This window comes from Mustela putorius, unplaced genomic scaffold (genome assembly GCF_011764305.1).
Source record: "Mustela putorius furo isolate JIRA1106 unplaced genomic scaffold, ASM1176430v1.1 tig00004035_pilon_pilon_pilon, whole genome shotgun sequence".
Taxonomy (NCBI): Eukaryota; Metazoa; Chordata; class Mammalia; order Carnivora; family Mustelidae; genus Mustela; species Mustela putorius.
The window spans coordinates 1,173,379-1,194,589 of record NW_025422171.1 but is presented as its reverse complement, the minus strand read 5'-3'; the positions used below and the strand labels follow the sequence as shown (position 1 = coordinate 1,194,589).

The window sequence follows — 21,211 nt, the reverse complement described above, 5'->3', positions numbered from 1 at the left end:
TACCCATTTTTCCCCTTTCTCCTTTCCCCTATCCTCTGGTAACCATCAGTTTGTTCCCTATATTTATGGGATATATATATGGTTCCCTATATTTATTCTGCTTATTGTTTATTCATGTTTTATTTTTTAGTTTCCACATATAACTGATATCAGATGGGGGGGTATTTGTCTTTCTTTCACTTATTTCACTTAGTATAATACCCTGTAGGTCCATCCATGCTGTTGCAAATCTCAATTTTTTTTTTAAATGGTCGAGTAATATTCCACTGAGTGTGTAGGTATATGTATGTACACATAACCCACAGCTTCTTTATCCAGTCATCTGTTGATGGGACACTTGGGTTGCTTCCATATCTTAGCATTATGAATAATGTTGCAATAAACACAGAGATGTATATTCTTTTCAAATTCATGTTTTCCTTTTCTTTGGATATACTCAGCAGTGGAATTATGAGTCATATGTATCTTTTTTGAGGAACCTCCATATGGTTTTGACAGAGGCCGTACCAATTCACATTCCCCCAATAGTTCACAAAGGTTTTTTCTCTACATCCTCGTTATTTTTTGATGAAAATTAACTTTTTATGATTACATTATTTACACAGAAATATATGCAGAAACATATACTGTATAGAAATAGAGAACTGTCATTAACTTTTGTATATTGGTTTTATATCCATCCAAGTCACCTTGCTAAACATTAAACATTTCTAAATATTTGTGAATTGAGTTCTTCATATATATAACATCTGATAATGAAAATCTTTGCAGGGGGGGGCTTCTTTCCTAATACTTGTATGTTTTTGTTTCTTACTGTCTTACTCTACTGGGTAGGCCTTAGAACACTGTTGAAAAACAGGGGTGACAGATGTCTGCCAAAGTTTTAATGTTCTTTATTAATTTGAGAAAGCTTCCTTTTATTCATAATCTGCTAGGTTTTGTTTTTTAAATATCAAGAATGTTCTTGAATCAGTTTCTCCCTTACATAGTGAATTCCTAGGGAACACCTAACTTGGTCATAAGAGGTTTTTATATACAGCTCGATTCAATTTGCTAATGTTTTGTTTGGGATATTTACTTGACCTGTCATTTTCCTTTCTAACGAAATTTTTGTCTCATTTTGGTTCTGAAATTTTGATGGGCCCACAGAATGAGTCAGCATTCTTTATTTTTAGAAAGACCTTTTTATAAGTTTGGTAAGTTCTTGCATATGAAAACTATCTGTGCCTGCTGCTAAATTTTTAAGGTTACTCTAAATTACTATTTCACATTCCTTAACAGTTATAAAACTATTCAATTTTTGTATTTCTTCTTGGGTCAGTTTTGTTAAACCGTACTTTTCTTTTTTTTTTTTTTAACTATATTTTTCCAAGAATTTTCCCATTCTGTTTTCAAATTTATTGGTAAAAAAATTACTCAGAGAGTTGTCTTTTTAATCTGGACCCAATCTATAATCAGGTCTCTTTTTTCATTGGAAATATTGTTTGTGTAAGCATCCTTTCTTCTCCGTAATCAATGTTGCTAAAAGCTTGTCTATTACTCTTACAATGAACCAACCTCTGGCTTTACTGATGCTTTTTACTACTGGGAGGTCATCGAGAGGATGTGACTTTGGGTTGACCCACAGGCTGGACCTGAGCAACTGGAGGTTTCTCCTTAGAATGTACATGCTACCCACCATTCCCATACTAGGATCTATTTCAAGGACATAGCCTTGAGAATATAAGGTATTATTGAGACCATCTGGACTAAATATGTGACTGAACCCAGTTAAAGCCTCTATATAAACTTCTAAGATTCAGAAGGAGGGGGGTGTGTGTGTACACATGCACAGATTGATCTACCCATCTTGTGGCCAACCAAGGTGAACCTTGTATATAAGTTCCCTTGCTTATTAAACCTGCCATCTATCAATCTGGAATGGCTAGCTTCTTCCTTAGGTCATTTCCCACACTCCCCATACCCATGCTGGTTTCAAGATCTCACCCAGGGAAATTCTGAGTTTGCAAACCAATACCTACTATCTGTTCTTTGTTTAATATCCCAAGAGGAGTGCTGCTTTTTGGCATTTGCCCTGCGGGTAATCTCTTTCCTCCCTCTTATGTACTCCTCTTAGGCAGTGTATCAATTGCCTGCAAGCTCAGTAATGTATCAAAAAGCATGTTTTTACACAGTGTTCAGAATCTAGTTGCTCTGCAGTATGGGAGCCACCCAGAGAATCTAGCCTGCCATATATTTTGAAATATTTTAAAAATTCTCTTCAATTATTTTTTAAGATTCACAAGTAACAGTTTTATCAGGTTAACCTCTTTTGTTTATTCCATCCTAGTTTTATACATACAACTCTTTTTATTACTCTTCCCTATAGCTATTGTACTCTGTATTCCACATGATTCTACCCTCCTTGGCAGCCAATTCCAACATCCCCAGGATAGCATTTATAATATAGTCTTATTTATCAAGTGTTACTTACTGCAAAGTTAAAAGGACAGAATACAAATAAGTATGTATTTGATAATTTACTGAAAAAAATCTAGTAAGATATAGAAACAGACTGCTTGGTAAGAGAAGGTAATGTAGAAAACCAAAATCTTTCCAATTTCTAAATGTGTTGAGCACAGTATAGGAACTCTGAAAATATTTGTTTAATGAATTTAGAAATCATAGAAAGACTTAAGTCTTCAATATAAAAGTGTAGTAAAAATGTCAAGAGATTCACTAAATCTATGCCATTATTTTCTGATCAGAATTATACTGGAAGGGGCGCCTGGGTGGCTCAGTGGGTTAAAGCCTCTGCCTTCGGCTCAGGTCATGATCCCAGGGTCCTGGGACCGAGCCCCGCATCGGGCTCTCTGCTCCGTGGAGAGCCTGCTTCCTCCTCTCTCTCTGCCTGCCTCTCTGCCTACTTATGATCTCTGTCAAATAAATAAATAAAATGTAAAAAAAAAAAAAAAACAAAACGGAAAAAAAGAATTATACTGGAAGAGAAGAGTAAGGAGAATGAAATAATATGGTGCATTTACTGTGAAAAAATACTGCAAAATGACCACACACATACCAGAATTTTCATCTGCTTGGCACATACTGTCTAGAACCTCTTGATCACCTTCTGCAGCTATATACGCCCAAGTATCAGTTTCATCTCTTGTATTTCTCCTTTCTTTAAGTAACTGCTTGTTTTCCTTCGTTTTGTGATCTTCTGTGATTTTACAATCTAGTGATATTTCTTCTCTTTTCCGATTATTCTCAGGAAAATCACATTTTTCTTCTGGAGTTAATTTAAATAAATCAAATGCATTTCTGATTTCCTTAAAGGCTGGTGAAAAAATAAAATTGAGAATAAATATGAGTCACAAATTTCTGCTGCAATCATAAGAAAATCTGGGTGTTAAGCAGTTATTTTTAAAATGTTTACTAATACTTGCCTTGGTTATAAAGCACGATCAAATTCACCATTCAAAGCCATGAAGTTATTTCAACTGGCCTTTCTATTGGCTGTTCAATATTTAGAAAGGGTTTCTAAAGCAAATAGCTGTTAAGTGGTTAGAACTAATCCCAGTTTTGAAAGGCTTACTAAAGATGGTGAGTCTCAAAATAATCTTAGTCATGCCACCACCGTCCTGCTAAAACAACTGCTTCAACTGCATCCTGAGGTTAACCTTACACAAAAATGATTCCTGGTGGTGAACGGGAGAAACGGGTGCCAGCACACTGACCATGCTAAAATTATACCTGTTGTCTGTGAAAATCCACTCAGCTTTTAGCTAAAGATAAAAGTGGAAAAAGAGGGGCACCTGGGTGGCTCAGTAGGTTAAGCCTCTGCCTTTGGCTCAGGTCATGATCCCAGGGTCCTGGGATCGAGCCCCACATCAGGCTCTCTGCTCAGCAGAGAGCCTGCTTCCCCCCTCTCTCTCTGCCTGCCTCTCTGTCTACTGTGATCTCTCTCTGTCAAATAAATAAATAAAATCTTAAAAAAAAAAAAAAAGTGGAAAAAGAATATGGGTTAAGCTTCTGCTTTTGGCCCAGGTCGTGGTCTCGGGGTCCTGGGATCGAACCCCACGTCAGGCTCTCTGCTCAGCGGGGAGCCTGTGTCCTCTTCTCTCTCTACCTGCCTCTCTGCCTACTTGTGATCTCTCTGTCAAATAAATAAATAAAATCTTTGAAAAAAAAATTTATTAAAAAAAAAAGTGGAAAGAATACTGGCAAAACACTAGCTGTGAGATAATGACCTCTAAAAAGGGCAGAACTCCATTATAAACTCTGGGTACATACCAGACAGGATTTATTAGCAGGGATGTTGAAAACTAGACTCCCAGGTAAGTACCATTATAAATAGGATGAACAGCAGTTTAAGACTATATGTTGAAGGTAAAAGTGTATCAGAAATAGACAAATAAAGATAGTAGGAGGAAGAAAAAAATTATCCAGCTTCAATTTCACAGTATTTTGAATCTCTACTTTTTGAAGAATAATACATGTTTAAAACTATAGTACTCTGACTAGATAGCCTTTAAATTGTAAACTACTTTATGCATAATCCATCAAAACAAGTGCTCCTTCTCAGCTTCCAATACCCTACTACTTACTACTAAATCACAGCTTAGGCTTATAACCAAAATCTACTTTGACGATTACTCTCAGCTTTTGGGAGAAAAACCAGGGGAAATTCTCTCTCTCTTAGAATCACCACCTCATTAGAACATATGTTCCAAGTACTTATGGTACATAAACTAAAATACCTATTGGGGTTTTATTCCAATACTACAATGGTGAATGTTTTATAAAGTACATGATTATAGTAGTGACACGTCATGGATTCTCAATATGTTGTATCTTTCTGATCCAAAATTTATACTCTATATTTTATTTACACAAATGACTCATAGCTAAATACAACACATGTATTAACAGTAGTTTGTCTCATTCAGCATCCACTATAAATAGACACATTTACTCTTCTACCACAACTAACTAGTGTCTCTGTGATTCTAGTGTACTTCATCAAAAGGAGAAACAACAAAGTAAACAGAAGAGAAAAAATTACAGAAACAATATGAACCGTAACATAATAAACTAAAGTAACTGTTTAAATAAAAGTAGCATAAAGTGCTAAATTCTCCAGTGAAATTTTATAGTTCTATGACATTGCAGATTAGAAATGAGAGACTGTCTTCACACTAAATTGAATCCTTTGTATAAAAGATGACAATGGTAAATGACAAAATGTTAGTATTCACACTCACTCTTTAATCCCTTTGGCTCTTTACGGCCTTTTTCTTCCTTGTCCAAATCATGCCTTTTCTGGTTTTTCTCTTTGGGTTCATTTTTTTTAATCTCTTTCTCCTGAAAGAGACATATGAAAGACCCAAAACAGGAAGAGAGAAAGAACTGATATTATATATTTGAAGATTGGAAAACACAGGTCCCTGGCATCAGTGGCTGCATTTTGGGTACTACGGCACATAACCTCTAATTATTAAATCTTTTTCCATATCAACTGCTTCCACAGTCAGGATTATCCCTCAACCACGAAGATTTACAAAATATCAAATTCAAAACCCAACACCTCACTCTAAATATTTTTCATTATTAAAAATTCAAGAAAAAGGGGCACCTGGGTGGCTCAGTAAGTTAAGCTGCTGCCTTCAGCTCAGGTCATGATCCCAGCGTCCTGGGATTGAGCCTCACACTGGGCTTTCTGCTAAGCAGGGAGCCTGCTTTCCTTCCTCTCTCTGCCTGCCTCTCTGCCTACTTGTGATCTCTGTATGTCAAATAAATATATAAAATCTTTAAAAAAAATATTCCAGAAAAATTCTCCTTTAGTCCTACTAATGAAACATCATTATTTTTATTTCTCCATTCTGATCTTTGTAAATTTACATAGATAATTTTGTTTAAAATTCATTTTCCTTTATTTATACTGCATAGATATTTTTACAACTGAGTTTATAATTTTCTTCAGCGTAGTATTTTACGAACTTTTCTATTTTTGCTACCTTGACCTCATAATTAGTATTTCAATGGAGAGATAACAGTCCCAAAGTTGATACAACAACATTTTCTTAATCATTTCCCTCATGTCTAGATAGTTAGTTGGACTGGTATTAGTTTTAGTAGAACTACACTGCCATAAATATGTTTGTATATCTAGCTTTTCCCTGCGTTAAAATGATCTCCTTAAGATAAATCCACAAAGAATAATAGATGAAAAAAAGATCTTTTTATAGCTCTTGGTAAATATTGCATATATGAATACTTTCATAATGAGGAAACTATTTACATTTTGAAAAACCATACAAAATAACTTTTATAATGATGGGATAAAATCCTATTAAACATTTTTTTCAGATTTAAAAGGCTTGTAATTATTTGTGCATACTATTTAAATAAAAAACCGTATAGTGAGACAGAAGGGGATAAAATACCAAGCAAGGAAAAGCTAAGCTGATGAAGCTTATTTTCAGCGTTAATACACAAAGCTACATACCACCTGAGTACCCCTAAAAAAAACCCTTTTGTTCCCAAATTAGTCCTCAATTTTCTAGTTGTAATCTAAAAAAGGCAAGTTTTAAGACTAAGAGATAAATTTGGGAGATCCAAAAGCTAGATGATCTTCAGTATTTATAAGTGCTTACTCTAGTCACATAGTAAGTAACTTAACTACTGAAAACTATTCTTATAGTTTGTTTCACGGTTTCCTCTTTGTTTTTGTGAAATTTCTTGATCACTCAAAAAGAATGCCAGCTTGATCTGAATATTTCTGTATTCTGTAAGACTTTGACTGCCCTTCAACCAATCCCCAGAGTACTTACCTCTCCACCTGAGTCAGGGGACCTGAGTCCTCTCTCTTCCACACCTGCTCTTGAACTCCTCTGTGTCTGGACAGGTAAAGGCAGCAGCTTATCAAACTCTGTGGTGCTTCTGCCTTTGTCCTGATTCCTTTGCTTCTTGTATATAGTTTTCTTCTCTAGGAAAAGATTCCTGTTTTCTAGTGTTTTGCTCTCTTTAAGTTCCTCGGTCTTTCTCAGTTTCTTTCTTTTTCTCTTTGCTTTGACATCTGCATCCTCATCAGCACTCACAAAGTCATCTGGCTGTTTATCAAAATCATCTTGAATTGCATCTTGCCCTGCTTTATCTTTTATGCTTTTAATCTTCTGTTTCTCTTCTCTGTTGTCAGAATGTAAATCTTCACTGTCATCTTCTTGAAAAGGGGAGTCATTAAGTATACTTGATTCAGATTCCAACTGAGATTCAAGACATTTATCTTTTTTTGTTTTTCTGTTTTCTCTAGAATCTTCTCTTAATTTATTCTTTAAATCTCTTATTTCACCCTTTTTAACTTTCTTTAATTCCTTTGTTTCTTTTGTATCCTCTTTCTTGGGTTTTTTGGATTCCTTTAATTCTTCTTTGGCTTCTGAAATTCTTTTTTTTGTCCTTAAATCAAAAGCAAAACTTTCAGAGGAGCTTTCCAGGTCTGGTTTGGATTTATCTTTGAGTTTCCCAGTCTTTGCTTTTTTCTTTTTCATATCATCTGGGCTTTTCTCTTCTCTATATCTTAATTTTTTCTTTTTCTTCTTTGGAGAAGTATCTTCTTTTGTCTCACTTTGCTGATCACTATCAGAATTTGCCTCAAATATGTCATTATTTAAGGACAGTCTCTATAAAATATAAAAAGACTTAACTAGTCATTAACATAGCAATTTAAAGATTTTGAAAAGTAGTACTAATGAAATCTGGTAGAAATGTTTTTATTTTCAAGTAGTTTCTCAAGTTCTTAAAATTATTTATCTAGGGGCGGGGCGCCTGGATGGCTCAGTGGGTTGAGCCTCTGCCTTCAGCTAAGGTCATGATCTTGGGATCTTGGGATCCAGCCCCGCATCGGGCTCTCTGCTCAGCGGAGAGCCTGCTTCCCCCTCTCTCTGTCTGCCTCTCTGACTACTTGTAATCTCTAATAAATAAATAAAATCTTTAAAAAAATTTTTATCTAAATTGAAGTTGTATATTACTTATGTCTCTGATTTAGCAAACAGGCCTTGGCGATGACAGTAAGTCTCATTTTAAAAAAGCAAATAAACACAGTGCTAAACAAATGGTGTCGCTGAAGGTCCCAAACTAAACTAAAACAGAAATGAACAATAAAAGCCTTATGTATGGTGTGTTTTATATGATTTGAAATTCAAATTTTCGTAAAACACCAAGAAAGTAATTTGTATAGACTTTCTTGGCTGCCAAAAAAGTAGTTACCAAACTAAATGCAATCTAAATGTTTTTAAAGAGCAGATCTTAGATATCTTTAAAGGTCCTGTTGTATTTCACAGTTACATATGGAATGGGCAAAACTGCACACAAATCTTACTTCCCCAATTGATTTGATTTGTGTTGGAACCTGAAATACCTCCTATGGAAAATGAATATTTCACCGTTAAAAAAAAACCCAAAACAGCAAGAACAACAACAAAAACCAAAACCAAAACAAAACAAAAAATAAAACCAACCAAACAAAAAACCCCACATCTTAAAAATATTCATGATAGGCGCAAAAACACTGCAAAGTATTTTCAGTTCTCATTCCCCAAAGTCTTTTCTTCTAAATGATGTGCGGGTGGAAAGGGAGGGAAGATAGGTACACTTTAAAAACATTTTCCTGGGCACCTGGGTGGCTCAGTTCGTTAAGCATCTGCCTTCTGCTCAGGTCATGATCCCAGGATCCTGGGATCAAGACCCACACTGGGCTACTTGCTTAGTGGGAAGCCTATTTCTCCCTCACCTTCTTGCCTGCTGCTCCCCCTCCTTCTGCTGTCTCTCACTAGCTCTGTCAAATACATAAAATCTTTAAATTAAAAAAATTAAAAAATTTAAAAGCCCACATTTTTCCTATAGTGTCTAAGAAATGAACATCACTGAGGTTAACAAGATAGTGAGAGTATGGTGGAACTGGCATAACTTTTTGAATCTCCCTGAATTGCTTCATAAAAAGACAGACCTGGGGCACCTGGGTGGCTCAGTGGGTTAAAGCCTCTGTCTTGGGCTCAAGTCTTGATCCCAGGGTCTTGGGATCAAGCCCCACATTGAGCCCTGAAGAGAACCCATACTGGGCTCTCTGCTCTGCAGGGGGCCTGCTTCCCTTCCTCTCTCTGTCTGCCTCTCTGCCTGCTTGTGATCTCTGTCAAATAAATAAAATCTTAAAAAAAAAAAAAAAAAAGATTGACAGGTCAATCCAAGAGGAGTGGAAGGAAGGGGCAGAAGCTGTACGTGTACAGGGTGACTGCAGGTGTCTATGGACATGTGAAGGGCTGGCCCAGGCCAGGTCCTGTGAACTCTCGAAAGTATTGTCAGTGGTCTCTTCCAGGACTTCCATGACAAAACCCCAAAATGAGCAGAAACTGCTGAAATTAGATTCCAAATAAAGTAGGACAGGAGAAACAGGAAACACAGAAAAGAGAAAATTCAGATTTGGGCAGGGGGAAGGTGAGGTAGGGTAAAACCAAAGCCAGGAAAAAAATATCTCATTAGGTCTAAGGCCATATTTTTTAACTAACCCTTAAAGGACACAGCTCAGGAGCCATTAAGTTAAAAAAAAAAATTATCTTGTCCACTTCTTTTGCTTTCTAAAACATCAGAAAAAGTAATTTCATATCAATATAAATAGCAGAAAATTAGGGTAAAATATTTTACTGAGTTGTTATAAGAAAAAAACAGACCAAGGAATAGAGTACTCTAAAACAATAAAAGCATGCCAGAAAGACATGCCTACAAAACAGTAGAGAAAATAAACAAAAATTTTGAGGCATCACACAAAAATACCAAGTCACTTAGAAGAGAAGGAAATTCAGATTCATCTTTTTTTTAAAAAAAGATTTTATCTATTTATCTGACAGACAGAGATCACAAGTAGGCAGAGAGGCAAGCAGAGAGAGAGAGAAGCAGGCTCCCTGACGACCCCAGGACACTGGGATCATGACTGAGCCACTGTGGCACCCCAGATTCATCTTAGAGAACAGTGTTTTACTCCAGATAACAATAGAATAACACATTAAGATATTCAACAAAAGAAATTGTGAGCCAAGGAATTTATATACTGTCAAACCGGCTTTCAGATCTAAAGACTGCAAACAACTATTATGAAATACAAGAACTCTAGGAATATTTTTGTCATGAGCCCTTCCACCATGAGGTGGTTCTAAAACCTTAGCATGTATCAGCATACTAGAGGGCTTATCAAAACACCCCATGCCTATGTGCTCAGTCAGTTAACTCTTAACTCTTGATTCTGGCTCAGGCTGTGATCTCAGGGTCATAGGATGAGCCCTGTGTTGAGCTCTGTGCTCTCCCTCTCTCTACTCTCTCTTTCAATCTCTAAAATTAAATAGAATCTTCAAAACAAAACAAAACAAAACACAACCCCCAACCAAGAAACCCCAAAAACATGGGCAGACAGTCCCTATCCAACAATGTGCAGCCCAGAGACTGCATTTTTAACACATTCCCAGATGAGGATAACTGATTATTTCGGCCTGGTGTCCACATTTTGAGAACCACTATGCTAAAGAATGAGCTTCAGATAACCAATAATGACTGGTTAGACATCAAAATAAAGACAGGTAAAAACCATTAAGTAGATATTTGCTTTTTTTTTTTTTTTAAGATTTTATTTATTTATTTGACAGAGAGAGATCACAAGTAGGCAGAGAGGCAGGCAGAGAGAGAGAGAGGAGGAAGCAGGCTCCCTGCTGAGCAGAGAGCCCGATGCGGGACTCAATCCCAGGACCCTGAGATCATGACCTGAGCCGAAGGCAGCGGCTTAACCCACTGAGCCACCCAGGCGCCCCAGTAGATATTTGCTTTTAGAATTAAGACTGAATGAGGACTATAAGAGCGTATCGTATGGAACAGTCACTAAATACTCTTGAGTAGAGCAGCTATCAAAATAACGGGGAGAGAATGGTGAGAAAATATGAAACAACACATAGTATTCTTGCTGACTGCCTTATAGTTCTAACCCAAGAGTAAAGGGACAGTACTTCAAATCAGATATGGAGGTAGAGGGAACACAGTAACAACCAAATGAACCTTGTTTATCAAACTGGTAACATAACCATCAGAAAGAAAAAAAAAATCGATCCAAAGAACTTTTTTTAAAAAAAGATTTTACTTATTTTACAGAGACAGAAACATTATTTATTTGACAGAGACACAGGGAGGGAACACAAGCTGGGGGTGGGGAAGCAGGCTCCCCAACGAGCAAGGAGCCTGAAGAGGGGCTCAGGGTCTAGATCCCAGGACCTTGGAAAGGAGACCAGAGCTGATGGGAAATACTTAAGGACAGAGCCAGCCAGGCATCCCCAAAGAACTTTTGAATACTAAACATCCTCAGTGAATATGCTTATGTAGGGACAAAAAGAATTGCAAATAAATTTGGAGTTTTACAACAGAATGGATGTAGTAAACATCCATTTGTAGAACTGAGTAAATGAGTAATGTTGGTGGGAACCAGAGTTCTCACAGTAGGAAAAGGGAAACAGACTATGGCCGGGTAGAATGAGTGGAAGACCCTGAGGTCATGGACTGAAATTATAGACACCAATACAAATTTTTGACTTAAACAAAATGACATATATGTTTTCCTTTAGCTCTGTCTACTTAAAGGGCCTAGAAATAATTGTACCCCAGTAGTAATAAGTAGGTCCTGGTTTTTAAGCCTATTCTCCTCTACAAAGAATCGGGACTCCTTGGAGAAATGATTGATACCAGGGATGAAATAAGAAAGTACATGGTAACACTGGAACAACTTGTCAGAAGCAACAATGTGCTCCAAACAGAAAGGGAAATATCAAAAGGACACAGGAGCTGCCTTGAAGGGGCTCCACCTACCCAAATTTGCGACCATTTTAGCAGCAACATGAGTAACAGCAGCAATGGAAGACTGATGAATAAAAAGATTCCATGAGTATGTACTGATACTAAAAAAAATTTCAGGGAGGGAGGAGCTGTTCTTTATAAAATACAAACAAAAAAATATACTATAACAGCATTAGAAAAATCAGTACTTGTAACCAACAAAGGAATAACCAATTGAGGCAAGAAGCATCAAGGTATTTTAAAATCACGGGGTGAGAGGCTGTGAGGGAACAGGAGATTCTCAGTCTCAAAGACTACTCATTATTAGGTTATTTATTATGTTATTATTTTAAAAGGAAAAGGGTACCTTTAAAAAGAAAAGGGAAGGGGCGCCTGGGTGGCTCAGTGGGTTAAGCCGCTGCCTTCGGCTCAGGTCATGATCTCAGGGTCCTGGGATCGAGTCCCGCATCAGGCTCTCTGCTCAGCGGGGAGCCTGCTTCCTCCTCTCTCTCTCTGCCTGCCTCTCTGCCTACTTGTAATCTCTCTCTGTCAAATAAATAAATAAAAAATCTTAAAAAAAAAAAAAAAAGAAAGAAAAGGGAAAAAACAGGCCTCACTTTGTCATACAATTGTAATTTAACACCAGCAATAATTGGGATAATTGACGTATCATGTATTGCTTGCCATAATGTAATTACCTATATAATGCATTTGTCAGAATGTTCACGCTGAATCTAATCATCAGGAAACAAACCATCTAATTCCAACTTAGAAAAAAACACTATTTGTGACTTAACACTAACTAGCATTCATCTAATTCCAATGTGAAGAACTTTCTATGAAACAACTAGCCTGGATTTTATTTTACTTTACTATTTATCAGAGAAAGCACAGGCTGGGGGAGTGGCAGGCAGAGGGAGAAGCAGACTCTCCAGTGAGCAGGAAGCAGGATGTGGAGCTCCATCCCAGGATCCTGGGATCACAACCTGAGCTGAAAGCAGATGCTTAACTGGTTTGGATTCTTAAAGAAAGATCCACACCATGAAAGATGAAAAACGGAAAACAGGCTATGGAACTGTTCTAGATAAAAGGAAACCAGAAAGACATGAAACTAAATGCCCTGCACGACAGAAAGGAACAAAGGACATCCCAAGACCAAAGGGGAAATCGAGATGAATGTAGATGCATCTTAGCTGCACATTAGGTTAACAATATTGCTGAGATACTGCTACTGATAGGGCACACTGATAAATTTAAAGTTCCCTGAGTGTTAACAATGCAGGAGAATGTTTTTGTTGTCACTAAATACGAAAAATATACAAAATACGAATACACACTGAGGACTTAAAAGTCTACAACCTGCCCTCAAATGCTTCTGTTGTCATGCTCTCACCCAAAAGCTATCTTTTTGCTTCAAGAAATTTCTGTGAAAGAGTACTTAATGACTTGTAATATTTCAATTTTCCCTCCACTCTAAAGAGTTTACAACCAACTGACTTCCTTCATCTTAAAAATAATTTTGCCTTATTTCACTTAGCATAATCCTCTCCAGTTCCATCCATGTCAATGCAAATGGTAAGAGTAAAATAACTCAAGCAAAGAAAGACAATTATCATATGATTTCACTCATATGTGGAACACAAGGAATAGTGCAGAGGATCATAGGGGAAGGAAGGGAAAACTGAACATGAAGAAATCAGAGAGGAAGACAAACCATGACAGACTCTGGGAAACAAACTGGGGGTTACGGGAGGTTGGGGGGGGCAGGTAGGGGTGGGTAGAGTAGCCAGGTGATGGGTTTTAAGGAGAGCACATGTGGTGATGAGCACTGGGTATTACATACACTAATGAGTCATTGAACATTACATCAAAAACTAAAGATGTACTATATGTTGGCTAACTGAACAACAACAACAAAAAAAAGAACAGATTTTAAAATAATTTTGATCCAAAACTAAATAAATACATTCACTTATTATTTAAAAGAAAAAAAAAAGAAAATCATTTTGCCAAAGACTGGTGTTGACCTCATTTCTAAACTATACAGCCTGTTTTTATTTAACTGTTCCTACTGATAAAAGGGAAAAAAAGGTGCAGGCTGTGGTATGGGGGTGAAGAAGAAGAACAAATTCCATCTTGCTAGGTATATGACTAACATTACTTCAAAAAAATTTCAAACAATTATTTTTTTCAGAATACTTACAATCATATTATTACTTGGAACACGGGAATAAACATATCCTGTATTTTCCACAAATCACCCAATCTATACTTCCAGCCCAAATCTTTCTCTTCAACTCAGACCAGTATTTCCAATGAGAAACTGGACATCTTCACTTGGATGACAAATAAGTAACTAAAATCTAAAGTATTCAAAACTGTATGTGTTCAAAACTGCATCTGTTCCCTAAGTAATACCACCATTTGTCTGGGTCCCCAAATGGGTAACCTTAGTCATCTCTGACTCCGCTTTTCCCTAGATCAGATCAGTTACTAAATCCTATGGAATGTACCATCAGTTATCCCAACTATGCTACCTTAATTCAGTCTTCACCTCTCCCTGCCAGCAGTGTCTCCTCATCTCAGAACCATGACCACAATACCTCCAGTATTCCTGCTAATAAATGCACAGGGATGAATGACAGAATTAGAAAATCACTATTTTCCACCCTCTAATGAGAGAATGGTCCTAGGCAATGAGCAACGGGCTCCTAAAACCTACACATGCAAAGCTGGGAGTTTTCTAATGAAGGATCAGACTAAAAACACCTAATTTCAAAGATCGTATTAACCCCATTGTAAGGGAGTCAACTAAACATCATGTGCTTTCTGATGTGCAGGAGATGAACACCACTTACAACTATCATTGCAAAAATAATTAAACCTGAGGCGCCTGGGTGGCTCAGTGGGTTAAGCCACTGCCTTCGGCTCAGGTCATGATCTCAGGGTCCTGGGATCGAGTCCCGCATCGGGCTCTCTGCTCAGCAGGGAGCCTGCTTCCTCCTCTCTCTCTCTCTGCCTGCCTCTCTGCCTACTTGTGATCTCTCTCTGTCAAATAAATAAATAAAATCTTAAAAAAAAACTATCTAAAAAATAAAAATTTTTTTTAAATAATTAAACCTGAATTTAAATATAATCATGCTCCACATCCAGCTACCAGTTTACAAAAATATGGGGCTAGAGGAATGTGTTAAACACCACCATGCACTAAGCCAAACCTAGCATATGGGAAATTCTACAGAAAATGATGTGCTTTCTTCGTCAAATAAACAACATGGAGCAGGAACTGCTTAGAGTAAGATTATTAATGACACATGTTGTGTAGACCCTTCTCAAATCTCAATTTGCTTGAAAAGATTCTAGCAAATAGGGGTACCTGGGTGATTCAGTTGGTTAAGCATCCGACTCTTGATTTTGGCTCAGGTCATGATTTCGGGGTCATGGGCTTGAGTCCCACATCAGGTTCCACGGTTGTCTTGGAGCTTGCTCAGGATTCTCTCTTTCCCTCTAGTCCTCCCCCCAACCTCCTCCTCTCTCTAAAAAATAAATAAATAAAATAAATAAAAAAACCAATCCTAGTGAATAAAAAGGGACAGAGGGAGCAGTGGACAGAAAAAGGAAGAATGGTGAAGTACTGGTAACAACTGTCGATGGTGACAAATGAGTCTCATGACACTGCCCTTTACAGGTTTGTGTGTTCAAATTTTCCTTAACTTAATTCTTTAAAAATTAAGAGTCTGGACGGTATCAGACTCTATATTTATTAAAAATACTATCCCTAAATAAAAGAAAAAACCCATAAAAGTATAAATAGTAAAGTGCTGATAAAGCAGAACAGTGGTTCCCTTACTTGTAGATTATCTATCCATTAAAAACAAAGAGCTAGACCATATCACACATATGTACGTTAAATAGCACCTCAATTTTTAGTTTAAAATACTTGATGGGCAACAAAAAGAATAAAAGGGAACCAAATGTTAAATGATGATGAAAAGTATTTTAATGAATAACATTTCTACGTCATGTGTATTTTCTGATTACTATCATTAAAACCATTTTGGGGGATTATTTTATTTATTTAAAAACAGGTATTTATTTTAGAGAGAGAAAGAAAGCATGAGCAGGAGGGACAGAGGGAAAGGGAGAATCTCAAGCAGACTCCTAGCTGTGTGCAGAGCCCGATACAGGGCTTGATTTCAAAACCCTAAGATCATGACCTGAGCTGAAACCAAGAATCAGACACTTAATTGACAGCGCCATCCAGGTGCTCTTTTTTGGGTTATTTTAGAAAACCATTTCTTATTTCTGTGATGCTTAACTTAAGCTTAACTCCTAAGCAAACATTGCTCCAAGATTTAAGCAGAAAAAGTGACAAATCAAATATTCTTACAGATACTACTGTGGTGAAACCCCTACATAAGATAAAAATTTTGGTTACTGGGATAGATCACAATTTTCATAGACAACACATATTTGTTGCTTGCATGAACATGGATGATGAGATGAACAAAGCAGTTTTCTCCTACATACTATTTCTATATCTACAGTGAAAAGAATCACGAAGTTTTTCAATGGCAAAACTATTTTGCTAAAGAGGAAAAAGATCAATGACTATTTGTATTTTTGCCATATTCCTATCCACTGATCTTACCTCAAAGAGTCACAGCAATAGACTGAATACTTAACAGACGAGAGAATTCATGAGAAAGCTGACATCATATAGGAAATAGAAGTTTCAGTCTTTAAAATGTAAATTTTGAATTTTTGAATTTCAGATTTAAAATGTACCTAAAATTTTAAATTTTTTTTTAAAGATTTTATTTATTTATTTGACAGAGAGAGACCACAAGTAGGCAGAGAGGCAGGCAGAGAGAGAGAGGAGGAAGCAGGCTCCCTGCTGAGCAGAGAGCCCGATGCGGGACTCGATCCCAGGACCCTGAGATCATGACCTGAGCCGAAGGCAGCGGCGTAACCCACTGAGCCACCCAGGTGCCCCTAAAATTTTAAATTTTTAAAAAAGATTTTATTTAGCAGAGGTCAAAGCAGACTCCCCAATGAGCAAGGAGCCTGACACTCAATTCCAGGACCCTGGGATCATGACCTGAACTGAAGGCAGACCCTTAATCAACTAAGCCACGCAGGTACCCCTAGAATTTTAAATTATTTATAAAATAGTAAGGAGAGCTTAGAAAAAAATACTTTTTACAAGAACTGTCTTTTTTTTTTTTTAAACACTATTTTTTTTTTTTAAAGATTTTATTTATTTATTTGACAGAGAGAAATCACAAGTAGTCGGAGAGGCAGGCAGAGAGAGAGAGAGAGAAGCAGGCTCCCTGCTGAGCAGAGAGCCCGATGTGGGACTCGATCCCAGGAACCTGAGATCATGACCTGAGCCGAAGGCAGCAGCTTAACCCACTGAGCCACCCAGGCGCCCCTTAAACACTATTTTTAAGTAATCTTTACACCCAATGTAGGGTTCATGCTTACAACCCCAAGATCAAGTGTTGCATACTCTACTGACTGAGCCAGCTAGGCACCCCTCAGGTGGAGAAATATCTTTCTAAAATTAAGACAGGATTCATAAGCTTAAGAATACATCTTAAACACACCAATCTATCAGGAATCATTTTCATTCAGACCATTATCAGTAATTCTAACAAGAAAAAGAGCTGCAAGTAGGGTTTAACCAGAGGCTTGGTAAAGTAAAAGAGACAATAAAGCTAGTATTCTGTAAGAATAAAACTTCTTGGGGTAAGTTTTAGCAAACTTATCTTATTGCAGGAAAATGAGAAATACACTTTAGCAAGAATTCAATCAAAAAGTCTAATTTTTTTGAGTAATGAAAACCTAGCACTTAGTAAAACAGGTTTATTTGTGTTTGTGAGATTGTTTTTAGGGAAAGAAATAGGGAAAGAAACAATAGGCACCCATTCCATAAGAGTGAAGTGTAAGTATAGCAAAAGAATTTGAGGAAAAGTCTTTATTTTAATGTGAACTCATTTTGTAAAAGGTTCCTTTAAGAAAAATTTAAAAGTAACCCAAATTTTTTCTTAGTAATTTAAAAACTGTATTTATTAAAGACCTTGCCACTATAACAAAAATTTAAAAACCAGGTAAGTCCACTACTCTGAATGGATTTCAAGCGATAGCCCAAACTGGTTAAGAATACAGCTGCCTCAGGGCGCCTGGGTGGCTCAGAGGGTTAAGCCTCAGCCTTCAGCTCAGGTCATGATCTCAGGGTCCTGGGATGGAGCCCTGCATTGGGCTCTCTGCTCAGCAGGGAGCCTGTTTCCTCCCTCTCTCTGCCTTCCTCTCTGCCTACTTGTGATCTCTGGCTGTCAAATAAATAAATAAATAAAATCTTTAAAAAAAAGGAAAAAAAAGAATACAGCTGCCTCAATGGCCACCGTCGCCAAACTGTGGAAAGAACCAAGATGCCCTTCAACGGACGAATTGATAAGGAAGATGTGGCCCATATACACTATGGAGTATTATGCCTCCATCAGAAAGAATGAATACCCAACTTTTGTAGCAACTTGGACAGGACTGGAAGAGATTATGCTGAGTGAAATAAATCAAGCAGAGAAAGTCAATTATCATATGGTTTCACTTATTTGTGGAGCATAACAAATAGCATGGAGGACAAGGGGAGATGGACAGGAGAAGGGAGTTGAGGGAAATTGGAAGGGGAGGTGAACCATGAGAGATTATGGACTCTGAAAAACAATCTGAGAGTTTGGAAGGTGCGGGGGGGTGGGTGGTTGGGGGATCCAGGTGATGGGTATTGGAGAGGGCACGTATTGCATGGAGCACTGGGTGTGGTGCAAAAATAATGAATACTGTTATGCTGAAAAAATAAAAAATTAAAAAAAAAGAATACAGCTGCCTGGCTCTATCATTACTAACTGGTTAACTTGAGCTATAGCTACTTATCTAAACCTGGGTTTCTCCTCTTCATCTACATAAAGTGGTGACCCAGTGTTTGGCACATACATAGAATAAGTATTCAGTAAATACAAGCTGCCTTGTTACTGCTATTATTATTAACAACCATAATATTCAGTCAAAATTGGTTCCTAATATTGTTTTGGTTGAAACTCCAATTGTATGGAAAGAAGATAAACATTCAGTCCTTAAAATCTAGGCTTCAGTAAATTTCTTGTGAAAATTTTTCACCATACAGTTCTAAGTCCAAGAAGCTCTGCCAGTATTCTAAAAAAATTACAATAATTTCTTTTTTTTTTTTTAAAGATTTTATTTATTTACTTGAGAGAGAGACAGTGAGAGAGAGCATGAGCGAGGAAAAGGTCAGAGGGAGAAGCAGACTCTCCATGGAGCTGGGAGCCTGATACGGGACTCGATCCCGGGATTCCGGGATCATGACCTGAGCCGAAGGCAGTCGTCCAACCAACTGAGCCACCCAGGCGTCCCTAAAAAATTACAATAATTTCTAATGAAAAAGAAAACTAAAAGCAAAAGCAAAAAGTTGAGTAAGAGTTGGTTCAATTTGTAAATAGAAGCTATAAAGGAAATTTACATGAAAAAGTACAATGGGAATTATACAAGAATGGAATTCTTACAAGAATTTATAAATAAGATAAAAATAAATAAGATAAATAAGAATAGGAATATATAAGAATGGGAATTCTTACAAGATTTATAAATAAATCCAATTCAATTATTTGTGGAATAAGAGAACCAAAGATAAAACAATAGACAAATCCACAGAAGGAAACCCTTACTCCAAGTTTTTGCTTCTGTTTTAATAATATCCCACTCTAGCCTGTAAGGGCCTGGTTGGCCAAAGGGAGTCATTTTGTGTTTATGTAGTGAACTTAGATTGACCCCGCTCCTCCCAGAGGAACTTACTGGCAAAGCCTAGATACAAGGGCAGATCAGCCCAGGTGAAGACTTCCAATCAGTGGGGCACGCATATATCTACTAGGGTAAATTGAAATTCAATCGGCCACCCGTGTGTTACCTAGCAGTTTTTTCTGTGTGTGGCAGACTGTGCAGTTTTCTCTGTGTATTGCAATCTCATTGGCCACCTGTGTATCGCCCAGCTAAACTACCTCTATAAAAGTTAGTCTGTGAGGCTGGGAGGGGTCGCCTCTTTGCAAGAGATGGCCCTGACCGGTCAGTTTGATTCTCGATGCTTGGTGCAAAATAAAGCTTTGCTTAACCTTCGCTTTGTATCAGTCTCGCTCCTTTGATTACGTACCCTAATATAGCCCACCATGAAATCTTTTTCCAAACTAATGATGACAGAAGTTTAACTTATCTAGGGCATCTGGGTGGCTCAGTCAGTTAAGCATCAGACACTTTTTTTTTTTAAAAGATTTTTTATTTTTTATTTGACAGACAGAGATCACAAGTAGGCAGAGAGGCAGAAAGAGCGGAGGAAGCAGGCTCCCCCGTGAGAGAGCCTGATGCGGGGGCTCCATCCCAGGACCCTGGGATTATGACCTGAGCTGAAGGCAGAGGCTTTAACCCACTGAGCCACCCAGGCACCCCAAGCCTCAGACTCTTGATTTTAGCTCAGGTCACAATCTCAGGGTTGAGAGATGAAGCTGTGTCAATTTATCCTGTACATGGAGCCTGCTTGGGATTATCTGTCTTCGTTTCCTTTTACCCCTCCCCCACTAGCACTCTCTATAAGACAAATAAATAAATCTTAAAAAAAAAAAAGTTTAAATTATCTGAGCTCCTTGACCTCTAAATCCTTCCTTACCATCAGCAAGGGTTTACTAAAAAGCAATAAAGTAGCTAAAAACCAAAATGGGAATAGAAGAGAAAAACAAAAATCAGATCTGTGAATAATCTCTAATAGATTAAAATTTATAGCTTTATAAAATGATTTAAGATTTTAATTAGCAGAAAAATCAGATATAATACATTGATAATGTAGATAAAACATACAAATATGTACTATACCTGTAGTAACAACATGAATAGTACAAAAAAATGTTCCTAAGGTACACAAAAAAAGATGCTCATACCATGGATGAACAAAAATTTTTGACATGTTTTTAACCTCCCTACTTTCACCTTACTCTTAACTAAAAGAACAATATTAATCGGCATGTCCAAACTGTATTTATTTGTCAACTGTGATAATAGGTTGACTACAGAAGGAAGAGTTTGGCAAAATCAATTTAAACATTCTGTGAGAATCAATCAGCTATACAGAATTTATAATACATGAAATACTATATATTTTATTATTATTTGTAATTTTTAAAAAAGAGTTTATTTGAGAGAGCAAGAAAGAGAGAGAGCACAAGCAGAGGGTGAGGTGTGGGGAGCGACAGAGGGAGAGGGAGAGACAGGCTCCCCAGTGAGCAGGGAGCCAATGTGAGGCTGGATCCCAGGA

The 21,211-nt window shown here is 37.3% G+C and overlaps 1 protein-coding gene across 3 annotated transcripts in view; it reads right to left on the bottom strand.

Moving 5' to 3' along the window:
- The window catches only part of MPHOSPH8 (M-phase phosphoprotein 8), a 57,116-nt gene that overhangs the window by 20,784 nt on the left and 15,121 nt on the right, over window positions 1-21,211 (bottom strand). For all 3 annotated transcript variants that reach the window (XM_045072420.1, XM_045072419.1, XM_045072421.1), the window contains exons 3-5: window positions 6,813-7,658; window positions 5,244-5,343; window positions 3,059-3,316 (exon numbers count right to left, since the gene is read on the bottom strand). In XM_045072420.1, the coding sequence (XP_044928355.1) occupies window positions 3,059-3,316; window positions 5,244-5,343; window positions 6,813-7,658 (1,204 nt within the window). The remainder of the gene's footprint in view (window positions 1-3,058; window positions 3,317-5,243; window positions 5,344-6,812; window positions 7,659-21,211) is intronic.